Raw genomic sequence first — 14213 nt, 5'->3', positions numbered from 1 at the left:
GGTTTCTCGTGTCCTTTTGAAAGTAAATGGTGAAACAGTCCAGAGGCCATTGAAGAAAAAAAAAAGGAAAAATATATTAGAAATGGAATGAAAATGCAGATACAACAATTGCCACTACAAGGCTTAATCAGAAACTTCATAAACAAGCATCTGTGTCAAGAACTGAAAATACTATTAGCAGATATACTTGTTATATTCATATTTAATATACTAGAATAGATATTTCACAGACAAATATTCAATAGTAATGCAAAGAAGAGAATTGCCAAAAGTTTTAACACTAACATGAAGCAATGTTCCCTATTTTTAGGAAGTGCTGGAGTCTCAGAGTCAAGAATTTATAGAGAATCCAGAGGGCGTGGTAGCAATGAACCCCACATAAAGCGTCCAATGAATGCCTTCATGGTGTGGGCTAAAGATGAGCGAAGGAAAATCCTTCAAGCCTTTCCTGACATGCACAACTCCAACATCAGCAAGATATTGGGTAAGAAATTTATTGATGGTTACATGATGTATGGAATAAATGTACAATTCTGTTTTATGCAGTTGTTGAAAGGTACTGGCTTTGGAGGCCAGGCAGCTCATGTTATCTACTTCTCTAAAAAGAAGCACCATTACTGAGCCTTTTCTTCTGACGACAGAGCACTTCATGTTTGTTGAGAAATGGGCCCAGTTTTTATGGCTAATTTAGTTGTGTACCTCTATATTAACTGTGGTAATATTTTTTCTTCTTTAAAATCTAGAAATTTTTGTACTAAGTTCTTAGTTCTTTTTGTATGAACTACGTAATAATGGTATTGACCATATTCATTCTTTTCCTTTGAACTACAGAATTCTTCATGTGCTGGGGATGGAAGCATAGGTGATGGTTGTTCTGGTACTATCATTGAAAATCAGTTTAGAATGTCAGAGGACACGAGAACATGTGGTGTGTGCAGTTTTTAATTTACACTTTTAGTAGCCTTGAGCCCATTTTCAGCATCATGTAAAAAGGGACTTTCCCTACCATTGCAGCTTTCAACTTAAGAGATAATAAAGTACATATTTGCCTTACATGCATAGACACTAAAGCACACAGAAAATATGGGCGAGAGGTAAGAGTATTATAAAGAGACTTACTGTATACCAGTTCAAGTCCCAGAAAAAGGAACGAAGATTCCATTTTGTGTGTGCTGTTCACTTGACACCATCATCACTGTTATTGTCATCATCCTCATCTTCGTCACGCTCGTCTTCCAGATAGCCAGCTACCAGATGAGCTAAGCAAATTTTGACTATTTACTCTCTGACTGCTAGGAGCTAAACAACAAAAACAGAATAGGAATACCTAGCTCAATCAGTAAATTTGGGCTTCAACAAATAAGTGACATTCCTCTGAGTTACTAAAGCTTTACTAAAATCCATAATGCACTTGGAATTACATGAACTTAACGCAGATAAGTGGTCCTTTTGATCCTTTACATTAAGGAACTGGTCATCTAAAAGTGGTTACTAAACATATACATGTGTTTTTATGCTCCCATATTCTCAAGTTCTCATGTTACTGGGTGGTAATAGATGCCATCCAGTTCACAGCATGCATTTGTAGTGAGACCAAAACAAACAAACAAAAAACCATCAACCACTTGAACTTATGTCTCAGTTTTCGTCTAAAATGATCTTGAAATCTTTAGATTAATGTCATCTCAAAAGATAAGAGTATGTAAAGCTTTAGGTATATAGAAAATGGGAATATTTATGGAGATATATATATGTATATATGTATATATATATATATTCAAAAAATTAAACTGATCAAAAGGTAATGCATATTTTTATGCTGCTACCATCTCTGACCTGTTTTTTTCTTTTTATGACCATATTTTACCTTCCATATGAAATTTTCCATTTTTAAAAAATGTATCTGTTCCATTGGGGAAAACTCTAGAAATGAATAAAATATTCCATATTTTAACATATCGGTTATCACAAAATTAGCCCAAAATGTCAAAATGAAAAAATGAACTAAATACTGAGATTATTTAAACTGTCTTTATATCATTCAATTCATGTGTATGAATACTGGAAAATGTTAATCACTGATTCAAACTTTATCCTAAGTATAAGAGAAATATCAGCTTTGATGATGTGAAATACTTTAGAAGATGTAGGAAAAGACTTTATGGGAAAGAGGTGGCTAGCTACAAGAGTTTCTTTCTGGTTTGAAGGAAAGAATATTAGGATGACCATATAGTTAAATCACAATAGGTTACATGAAAAAAGAGTGCTGTCTAATTTTGGACTTTTCAATAGAATTGTATTAATTAAAGATATCCAGGAAAAAAAAACACTGAGGTGTTTGGGACCTCAATATTTGGTCTTAGCTTCAAATAAATAAGTGATCTTCAAATATCCACAAGATCATTCTAAGTGGCCCATTTCATATAAAAGTACAAAGAAAGCTTGATGTTTTCCTCTCTACTGATTGTTTTGGATAACAGCCTCCGACAGCATGCCGCTAATTCATTCTGCTTAAAACAGGCGCTTGAGCTGGGTTGACATTTTACGTAGTCTCTGGGGATCCTAGTTGACATTTTAAAGGGCTTCTAAGCATTTTATAATACCCTAAAATCTGGTTTTAATAAGCCATTCTGCTGAAATTGTTAACATAAGGAATCACCTTTTACTGTTTGGCGCTAGATCAGGAGATGGGGGACATCTTTTTCTGATTAGATATACAGTAGTTGGAGTAAAATGTGCAAATTCATTACAGACCCCATGGAGATGACGATGCTACTCAGCTCAAACTCTTCATTTTTATCGCATCGCCAGATTTAGAAAGGAAAAGAGCACTTTCAAGACTTTTATTTTTCTTATTATGAACATCATATTTTTTTTATTGAATCTTCCTCTTTGTCATCAGGAGGAATACCCAAAATCTTTCTCCGTTTTTTTTTTCATTGTAAAAGGCTAGGCTTTTGCGAAAAAGCGGAGAACTTACTCCCTGTACGTGGTCCAGGGTAAGCAACCAGCCACATCTTAAATCAAGTAGATGTTTCCGTCTCTTTTGGAGATACCTAAAATGCTTTCCTACCATTCACATCCAGCGTGTCTCAATGTTTACATCGTAGCTACGTACAGTGGATGTTGTACCTGCAAAGCCATTAAAACCAACACCAAACTTGTCATTTAGTTATTCAAAAGTTAGTATTCAAAACTGAAAACTGCAGTAGCCACCAACCAAAACACCATTTGTTCCGCACGGTCATAAAACAGCATAGTTGGCCATTTTACCAACTACAGGCACCACTTTCACTATCTTGATTCTTAATTTTAAGAAGACTTAGAACTACGCTCCGGCCATCTTTTAAAATGTAATTTAGGATTCAGTGATACTTCCGGAGAAATTATATTATCAAGTGTCTAAATATGTTGTGATTCCAGTTCATGCCAGATTTAGAAGCCAGCTTGTCTAAGAATTTACACATCTTTTATTATATATGTATCTTTTTTATCTTTATATAAATATGTATCTTTTATTTATCCTATATATGTGTGTGTATATATATGTGTGTGTGTGTATATATATATATATATCCCTTTTTCCTCTGCATTTCAGACAGATCAACTGTCTTTAAGTTCCTCTAATCCTCCTTCCCACTGCAAGGCCTGACCATTCTATTCTTCCTCCATAGAAAGCTCTCCCTCTCTGATTGCTATAGGAATCATTTCCACAAAACCTTCCTGACCTACAAAAGATTGACCCAACTCCTTACGTTTTCATAGCTTCCTGTACTTTCTCCACTTATAATTAAAATAATAATTTTTTTAATGAGCTGTTTAATGTATTTCTTCTCCACTGGAATATGAGCCTCAGGAAGATAAGGAACAAAATGATTCACCACTGCGTATCCAGTAATTAATACAGCATGGTGCACATAGTAGGAAATCTAAAAAGAGTTCTCACATTCCAGGCTGGGTTACAGTAAGGCATAAACATTCCCTTTCCTCAGAAAACCATATCCTTTTTGAGCTTATGGAACATTTAGACATTGAGAAGTACCATTAGCAATTTTTATTCTAATTGAGGATGCTAGTTACTTGGTTCTGCCTGGTGATAAAGATAGGGGATTTTAGTGTCAACCATCCTTGGTCATTTTTCAGTGTATTTATATAACTATGAAGTAAATTATTTCGGGTAAGCTCACTTTTACACTCCCTGATCTGAGGTTCAAAATTCTGTTATACATACTTGTAAGAAACTTCCCAAAAAGAATTGACCCCGTTCAATGGTATTATAGCTTTACCTGTATTTATATTTGTCCTGAGAATAACATGATGGTTTCAAATACCTCTAGAGAATAGTGTTGGGCAATAAAGAGTTTGAGATTGTACCTACAAATTTAGGATGTGGCCATTGAAACACAAGTTTGAGAAAGGAATGGAAAAATAAACTCTATGATTTGAACTGTAACCTGGATTTCTGTAGTAAATAGAATAAAATCATATTGGCTGTCTAGATTGGAAAAAAATCTGTTTATAAATTTGTGTAACACCTATGTGGATATACCCACCCAGGCAACATCTGTTCTGATAGGAAAAAATTCTAAGGGAAGAGATATTGTCCCTTTTACTCTATTCCTTTAATAAATAAAACAGCCCATACTGAGGACTTTTCTGCATTTGTAGAGAAGAACGGTTCATCAGTGAGCTAGTTGCATTTGAGAAATGGAATTTTGGTTGAGTAATGAACCCATTCGAAAGCCTGAAGATCTTGCTTAGATGACTTTGGAAGGCAGGTAAAGGCTTCCATGCCTGTAAGTATTTGGTATAGAACCCACAATTCCAGTTATTTTGATCCTTGTGCATTTGAGTAGAGTTGAGCTGATTACTTCCTGATAAACACACTTCATCTACACACAGATTCTCCTCACGTGTTTAATACAAAAAAAAATTATTACTTCTACTTCTTTTACTACTATGCATAGCCATACTAATAGAATCAAATATTTAAATCACGTTTATATTGAGAATTAACATAACTGTTTTTAACTGTTGTTTTCTTTTGTTGTTTTGGGGTTTTTTTTGTTGGTTTTTTTTTTTTGTTTTGTTTTGTTTTTTTTTTTGCAATCCTAGTTGAGTCCAAACCAAAATCAAAAGTGAAAAGACGGAGAACACCAATTTGGCTTGACATTATTAATGCAAACTATATCACGAGAAGTGACATCTTTATATATTATTGAAAGTGATTTATTAAGAGAAAAATCTTACCCCTTACATACTTATTGTAATTCTGACCTCTGCTAAGTCATAGATAGCAGGTGGTTATAGGTATGTAAAAACATACATTGTAGCATACTTTCAATTATATCAAACCTGAGTTTGAGTCACAGATTTGTAATTTAATAATTGTGTGACCTTGGGTGAGTTACTTCGTGTATTTGAACTTCAGTTTTCTCATTTATGGAAATAGGTGTAAATGTTATCTTACAGGATTATGATGAAAGTTAAAAATGTGACAACTTATGTAAAGTTTTTAGCGCAGTGTCTATCTAGCACCTGGTAGTTAGCTGGTGCATGTTCATTAATATAATTTTTTGTAATTTAAGTTTTAATGAAATGAATTTTTAAATGCAATCATTCATGAAAGCATACTTAAACATTTTGAGAAGAATTATGTATGTTAGGAACCCTTGTAGTAAGTAATGCACCCCCACTTAAAAATACTAGATAATTAGCCACAGATTGAAAATATGTAATAAGTTTTTGCATAATTTTTCAGTTCACAGTTGAATTAGATCATGGTCTAATGTGGAAATAAAAGATGTATTCTTAACATTAGCTGTGAGCTTTTAAGTAAATATATACGCTTTTGGCTAAATTGTTCATTCCAGCCAGGAAAAAAAAAATATATTGGCCAGTGTTTGTACCTTTGGGTACACAGTTTGCTCTACACAGCCACCAACACCCCTGTTCTTGTGAGATCTCACCTCTTGAGTCATAGTTCACTAATCAAACACATTTTTATGTATTTCTGGGCTTTAGCCAACATTTTTATTTTAGATTTATTTTCTTGTCCTTAGCAGCTGTGCAAATTGGAATCCTAACCTTCTTTTCCTCATAGGATCTCGCTGGAAAGCTATGACAAACCTAGAGAAACAGCCATATTATGAGGAGCAAGCCCGTCTCAGCAAACAGCACCTGGAGAAGTACCCTGACTACAAATACAAGCCCAGGCCAAAGCGCACCTGCCTTGTGGATGGCAAAAAGCTGCGCATCGGTGAATACAAGGCAATCATGCGGAATAGGCGGCAGGAAATGCGGCAATACTTCAATGTTGGGTATGGACATTTCCGTCATTTTTTCATGGGGAACACTTCTTGTTATGCGTAATGGGATGTGAACCATATTCGTTGAGCTGTAAAGCAGCATTTTGAAAAAGAACTTGACCTCAATGTATTTTCAGAAATTAGCCTGGCCCCCACGTGATCCTGAAAATAATACATCCATATGAAGCCACCCTGAGTTCCTAGAACAATGGCTGTAGTGTGAGCTTTACTCCCGCTGGCTTGAAGATAAAATATCTGATAGTAAATAATTTTGAAGCTTGTCATTAACAACTTAGAAGTATTATCGGTTCTTTTCTTTGTTGGTTTTCACTACTTCCAAGGCTTCCCATTGACAAATTCTGCAACATCTTTGTTAAGGAAATACAACATAAAAATGATTCCAAAAGAAACACTCACTTTTGAATATGGGGGGATTTCTGGGCTATCAAGGCACGTATGTGGCCTTTGTAGATCACACAAAGTGGGGATTCTATTTAGGGCACCACAGGGTTGTGAATGGGAAAGCTGTCTTCCGAACTAAGAGTGTAGTTCTCAAGAGGTTTTACCCTGCCTCCTATGGCAAGGCTGTCTACAGTATCATATTAGGCTAACTGCAACATCATTGCTTCTGCAGAATTTTCTCAGAAAGCACAGAGATAAAGTTGCTTGTATCTGGAACATAAGTTAGTAAGATCCCAACAGCTGCTTATAATAATAAATACCGTTCTGAAATGGCTGGAAGATACCTTAGAAAAAGACTTATAAAGTCTGCTCTATCCTGTTCCCTTGAAAGAGTCTGCCTGCTCTGTCCATTGGCCCATGATTTATATCCCGACGCGCGACTCTTCTCAAAGCCAAGCATGAAACCCAACACTTGCTGAGGAAATAGTAAACATATGAATGAATGAAAGAAGGCAGAAATGAACATTATCTATTAATCTCTTCCCACTAAGACCAGCTACATAATTTGAGGAGCTCCCAGCAAAATGAAAATGTGTGGGGTTCCTATTAAAAAGTTAAGAATTTCAAGACTGTGGCAACAACTTTAAAGCAAGCATAGGATCTCTCATAGCCCAGGGCCCTTTCCAGCTGCAGAGCTGTGCACCCACGAGGCTGACCCTGCTTCCTGTCCCCCCAGCTACTGCAGGGACCAAGTGGACAATGTGATACTGTTCAGTTCCGGTGAGTTCCAAGCAGTCAAGTTTTATTTTGAGAGCTCTCATATTTTAGGGTTTTTTTCCCCCATTAAAATTGAATTATCTTTATTTCTAAAAAGCTGAGTGTTATATTGAAGGAAAACTGAACTTGGGGTCAAGGACTGAGGTTCTTCTGCTTAATCTTTCTACACCTCAGGTTTTTTTCCATAAGGGAACATAGGAATAAAAATTATTTTGAGGATCAGGTGGGTAACCCATGTAAATGCCTATAAAGCATGACACACAAGTAAGTTATTGCAATCACAGTAGGATACCATTTTTTAGATGTTGGGCAATAGATGAAAATCAGTAGTTTAGAACTGGACAAGCTGAGCAGATTCATTATACAGTAATGACTGTATAATCTGACTATCCCTTCACCCACAGTGTATTTTTGGGAATTCCTCTCTGACAGGCAACAAGCACAGATCCCCATCGCCACTGCTGGTGTGGTATACCCTGGAGCCATCGCCATGGCTGGAATGCCCTCCCCTCACCTGCCCTCAGAGCACTCAAGCGTGTCTAGCAGCCCCGAGCCTGGGATGCCCGTTATCCAGAGCACTTATGGTGTGAAAGGAGAGGAGCCACATATCAAAGAAGAGATACAGGCTGAGGACATCAACGGAGAAATTTATGATGAGTTCGATGAGGAAGAAGATGATCCAGATGTAGATTATGGGAGTGACAGTGAAAACCATATTGCAGGACAAGCCAACTGATAAGGGTCAAAAAATGGTTGTGACCTTAGGACTTAAAGAAGCCCTAGCTGGTTCATCCTTACCAGTGGCCAAGCACATTAACTTTCTCATACACTGACTGTTACTTTAACTGTTAGTCTTAAATAGTTGGGACATCAGCTGACTAATAGACCTCAGCCTCAAAAGGCTTGGAAAGGAAAAAAAAATACAAGCAAACAACAATATCAACAACAAGAGATTGAAATAAGCTATGGGTAAAATAATGCCAGTAATTCAGCTGCTACATCCAAGCACTGAAGTCTTACCCGTCAACTTTTTTTTTTTTTTAATAAACTTTATGGCTGTTTGTTCTACAATGTTCTAGAAATTCTCACTCAGGTACACAGTGCCAACAAGTGGCTTGTGAATGTGTTTTGTTGTTTTGTGCTACAATTTTTAAAAAGAAATAAGTTTTGTTTTGTTTTTTGGGGCTTCTGGGTTTTTTCCTTTTCCTTTCCTTTCCTTTTTTTTTTCCTTTTTTTTTTCTTTTCTTTTTTTTTTTTTTTTGTAATGCACCTGACAGAAAAAAAGAAAGATGAATTTCTCTTTACTTCTCTCCACCTTCTCCATCTCTATACTTTAAAGATGGAAGTCTGTGCATGGGGGGGAAGAGGGAAAAAGAGCCTGTTTTTAACTTCCTTGCTATCCACCACAAAATAAGCAATTATTTTCTTCAGAGGACTTTCTTTGTCTATTGCACACCACACTACATCTTTGAGCAAGTGCCAAATTTGTACTGAAGTGTTGACCCAGTTCCTTTTTTTTCCTTTCCTTTTTCCTGTTCCTTCTTAAGTTAGGACAGTGTTATATCTTAGACAATCCCTTGGAAAACCTGAAATACCAGCAGCTGGTGAGATTTGACTTTTTTTTTTTTTAATGGAAACTGTAGGTGCTGTTCTCAGGTGAAAAGAGAGAGAGAGAGAGAGAGAGACATAAGAAATTTAGAGAAAAAATATTTTCTGATCTTGGATTTTTGTGTGTATGTATGTGTGTGATTATGGTACTAATAGGAATAACATTGAACCATTGTGAGTTAAACCCACATCTGGGGATGAAATCCCACATCCTCCTAAGTGACTGGTCTGGAAGCAACCTTGACCTTGACTTTGCACTTCAAATGACAACCAAGATAGGGCTCAGAAATTATATTTTTAAATTTCTAATATGATTATTGGATGGATTGGGCAGCCCTGTGTAATAGAGGTGTGCACGTATAACATGGAAGCTACTAGCAAACTGTTCCCAGATGTCCCTTCTTCCTGATCAGTTGGTTCCACTAATGTTTGCTACTTAATGATTTCTGTTTGTTTTTCCTATTGATAACTTCGAGCAAAACAATCATTGTTTTCCTTGAATATATTTGGCCATTTTCCAGGAACACAGAATTAGCTTATTTCTTCAACATTCCATCCTTTCCTGATCAGGAAATGGAACTGATGATTTTATAAGGTATTTTTCATCTCTCCATGAAATGAGGCAGAGGCCATTTGCATTTCACAATTTTGGGCCATGTGCATCCCATACCATAAAGAGCAGGATTTGATTAAAAGTCATTGCAGCCCAACAAAATGGAGCCGGGCTGAACCTAGTGAGCGTCGCTACGACTCTTCACTCGCTGTAAGAGGAATCCACTGAAGGCCAATTTTTGGTTCCAGCAGAGTATGTGCATAGAGCGACAACTGATGGTGACAGAACCGCTTGTTTAGATTTTGCCAACCAAATGCCACGACAGTTATAGGGCTTGTACAAATAAACGCAAAATCGTTTAAAGTCAATTGCCATTATTTGTGCTGAGGCATCAGACAGTAAATACTCCAACCAGGAGCTTGGATGTGCTATGGTTTTCACTCCAGTCATCATTTTGCTATCTCACCCCTCAAACCTGACCCAAAAGTTTGATTTTTACATATAAATAAGAAAAAGAATCCTTTTTATTTTTCTCTCTCTCAAAAGACTTGCTCTGGGGTTTTGCTTGGAGGAGCTGATCATATCTTGCATGTCAGAGATTTTGTTTTGTTTTTCTGTTTGTTTTTGATGACTGTATTTTCATTTGAACTGCCTCTTTTTGCTAGTGTTGTAATGATGATGATGATAAAATAATAATAATAATAATAGTAATAATAATAATAATGGTCAGCTGTTCCCAGATTAGTAAGTTATGTATAATTTATTTCTCCCTCTCTATTTTATTCTCCTCTGATTTGGAAGTACAGCCAATAAGCTGTTAGATATTTAAAACAAATTCCCATCTTCCAACTCATTTATATATATATATTTATACACACACACACACACACACACACACATTCACCCACACAATTTTACTTCTCCTTCAGTACATTTTCTCCTTTTTAAAAATTTGGCCCCAACAACGTCAAGTTCTGGTGTTTCATACAAAGGAGTGAATAGGAGGGTCGTGTTCAATCTTAATTAACTTATGCTCTCATCACTCATTTTAGTTATGTAATTGCCACAGTCATCTAGAGCCATTTTTTTTGTTTTTGTTTGTTGTTTTTAAGCACTCTGGATAAGGAAAAAAATAGACACTCGTTTTATATCGTTATTATGTACAATGTGAAAACAGATTTTTAAAAATTTGTTCTTCGTCTTTGTTAACAAATTCTTATGTGGGTTCACCTCTCACGTTTGCTGGATACTTATTTTACACCACGTTATAAAGATGCTTTGTTTTCATTTCATTTCTTTGGGCTACAAGAATACTTTGTTTTAGCTCCAGGTAGATGCCACTGAGGGCAATCACAGCTGAAACCAATTCTAACACACTTACCAGTGAGTTGACAAAACACTTCTGTGTGGTCTTTTTTTGTTCGTTTTTTATTCTGTTTTATTTGAAGGGGAAAATGAAATTGTTAATGGTGACCTTTAACTGCTGAAATTCAGAAGTTAATTTTATTTAGTTAGGTTTATGTCAGAGAGACTACACCATGGTGGACTAAAACAGGAAGTCCAGAGCCTTGTGTTCTGTTCTCTTGTTCTGACATAGGATTCGCTGGCTGTCGCAATTTCTTTGCCTTGGTTTTCCCCAAAAGAAAACGAAACAAAATTATGTTGATGTTTAAAGTGCTTTGATGTCCTTTGATAAAAGGTGCTATGAATAGCAACTTACTGTGTTAACACATTGCCTTTTTGGCATTTGATTGGTTTATCATTTTTATAAAGGATCCTAAAACCTTGTATTCTTTTTCTGTGCCCCATGATGATCAAAAAAGCTAAAGTTGAGGAAATGAGAGGAAGATCAAACTGAAATGAAGCTAACATTTCCCTACTCTATCCTTTCCTACCTCCCCGTTCATATATCCCTTCTCATTCTCCCTCTCTCTTGCTCCCTTTCTCTCTCCCTCTCTCTCACACACACAAACGCATACACACATGCATACACACACACACGCACACATGCACACACTCACCCCAGTACTGAGGAATAATCTTGCCTGAATTCTGATTTATGGCTATTGTGATCAATTCATCTAAAAATAGTCATGTTTTAAAATGAATCCAAGAGAATATCACTGGAGAAAATAGGTTCAAGTTGCTTATTTACAAGATACTACTAATTTGGCTGGATAAAATACAAATACTTTGGCTTGGCAATTGGATAAAATACAAAACTGTTCTTCAGTACATTTGTACCTAAATTACTTAAGTCAATTTTTTACATTTATTTGGCATATGCATTTAAAAGTTAACCATATATAAAATCCCTCCCAAAGATCATAACTATTATTGAAACCAAACCCTCTTATAAGGAACAAATATAAAAGAGTTGTCTTTGATGAAATTATTTCATAGATTTGATTTTGGAGTAGACTTTTACCTTAATTCATTTAAAGAAAGTTATCTTTAACTATTTTGTGGTCCCAATTTCAGATATTTTCTTAATCCAGAAGTTGTTACTGTTTCCAGAAGAAATCTCTTATATCACATTTAAAACATCAAAAGTAATTACATTTTCATTCATTCTAATGGGTAAATTATTGAATTGTAATAAACAACTGTATATTTGCAAACAGGTTTATAAAATATTTGTCTATCAAGTTAATAGTAAAATAAAAATTATGGGGTCTGCAAGGAAAATTATGAAGCCCACTTAAAGTGGTTCAGATATCTCTTTGTCGTATAGGGCATAAGTTTTTGTTTAGACAGGCTTTTACAGTATTTAATTTTAAAGTTTCCTATAACTATCAGTTTCCCAAGTTGAAGATGATGTTGTGTTAAGTTTTCTACTGATTGATTCCTGTTCTCCCCAGTGTGTCTGTCACTGGTTCACTAAAACAGTATTTATACAGCTCCACTGGCTCTAAAGCTCTTAGTCCGTCTAACATTTTGGATTTTATGAGTAAAAATGGGGAAAAAAAGTAGAAAAGAGACAATCAAATGCCTGGAGCTTAAAACAAAGTATGTGCAACCTACCATCTCACTTGAAATTTAATAAAATAAATAATTATGTAAATATAACATAGAGTTATAGATTTATATTTTGTTCATAACACATAGTGTAATATAAGTTGTATATTTTCATGTTTTTGGTTTTATGTTACCATTCATGCCACAATAAAAACAGGAGTTTATGTACTCTTAAAAAAAAAAGATGTGGGTTGCCACCAACCTGTTTTTTTTTGTTTGTTTTTTGTTTTTTTGTTTTTGCATTCTCTTTTTTTCAGTATTACTGCCATGCAAGGCACCAATAAAAACAGCAAATGTGTTCTTTACCTATTATACTGTGTTTCTTTTCACAATTCTTGTTATGAGGGTATAATCTTTAATTATGAAAAGAGTAAAAGTATGGAAAGCCATTTAGTTTTCAATATAAATTACCCCCACTTCCTGAAGTTGACTTTGAACTGAGAGCTCAGGGTTTAGTCCTTCATGGTGGGCATTGCAAGAAGGACCCCTGGACCTTTTTATAAGGCATCACTTCCTAGCTTCACAGTAAGGTCAAAAGCTATAGCTCTCATGGGTAATGGAGTCTAATACTCTTTAAAATCCTACAGCCTGAAGGATTTTTAATGTTCTTCTCCTAAGCTTGACACTATCATTGGGGCAGGGTTTCTACACTTTAGAATTCTGTTTTATCCTGTGTGTATAGAAAGCATACACATTTTAGGTTATGAAATTGCTAAGAACTAGAAATAATTTTCACCTTGCTGGTATCTAATTTAGGATGATGGGTGTTTCTAAATTGTTCAACACTCTTAAGTTAGCTTCTGGATTCTACCTTCAATTTTTAAAGCAAATGTTAAAAAAGAGAAGCCACCATTTTTGCTGGTCTTTCTCACCATATGATGTTTTTCTATCTTGATAGTTCTGTGTGTAATAGGTTCCTGCAGGGGCTTTTGTTTGTTTCCTTGGTTGCTTGCTTGGTTTTTAAATAAGTATCAAGATGCTAGGTCAGATAGCATGTGGTCCAAATAAATATAAAGTATATAAAGAGGATATAGTCTACTAACACTTTGCCCATTGTGTCCCTTAACAGAAGTATTTTACAAAGTCTGGTCCATGGACCACCTGCTTCAGAATTAACTGTTAAAAATGTAGATTCCTGGGCCCAACTCCAGATGTAGTCAATCAGAATCTCTAGGGATAGAGATAAAGCTGTTGCTATTTAACAGCTCCAAATAATCATGCTGCACACGCTGGTATTTCAAAACAACCAGGAGGTGGGGCTGTTTTCCTCTCCTATTGACTTTCTTTGCATGTCCAATTTTGCAGATCCTGTGCCCTACCATACTTTAACCTTAAGCCTCTGTGAAAACCTTGAAGCTTAGGGTCAGAAAGAGGCAAGAGTTTGGAAAAAGCTCTCGATCTGTCACTTGGTAGATTGTTTTTGATCCACCAGTACCCCAGTACCATGCTTGTGTGTGTGTTACCCTTGTTTCTCTGCTCTGGCATTGTTCATGGGCAAAGCAGGAGGCTTCAGAGACTCCAAGCGAGTGCAACACTGAAAACGTAAC

General features: G+C 35.7%; 1 protein-coding gene across 9 annotated transcripts in view; it reads left to right on the top strand.

The window, feature by feature from the left end:
• Nucleotides 1-12978, top strand: part of SOX5 (SRY-box transcription factor 5) — a 1014136-nt gene extending 1001158 nt beyond the window's left edge. For all 9 annotated transcript variants that reach the window (XM_047867514.1, XM_047867512.1, XM_047867515.1 and 6 more), the window contains 3 exons: nt 311-484; nt 6104-6320; nt 7920-12978. In XM_047867514.1, coding sequence (XP_047723470.1) covers nt 311-484; nt 6104-6320; nt 7920-8223 — 695 coding nt within the window. In that variant the 3' untranslated portion in view covers nt 8224-12978. The remainder of the gene's footprint in view (nt 1-310; nt 485-6103; nt 6321-7919) is intronic.
• The last annotated feature ends 1235 nt before the right edge of the window (nt 12979-14213 follow it).

The sequence above is a fragment of the Prionailurus viverrinus genome, chromosome B4 (assembly GCF_022837055.1).
Source record: "Prionailurus viverrinus isolate Anna chromosome B4, UM_Priviv_1.0, whole genome shotgun sequence".
Lineage (NCBI taxonomy): Eukaryota > Metazoa > Chordata > Mammalia > Carnivora > Felidae > Prionailurus > Prionailurus viverrinus.
Note: the sequence above shows the minus strand (reverse complement) of the source record. Positions and strands in the feature narration are given on the sequence as shown.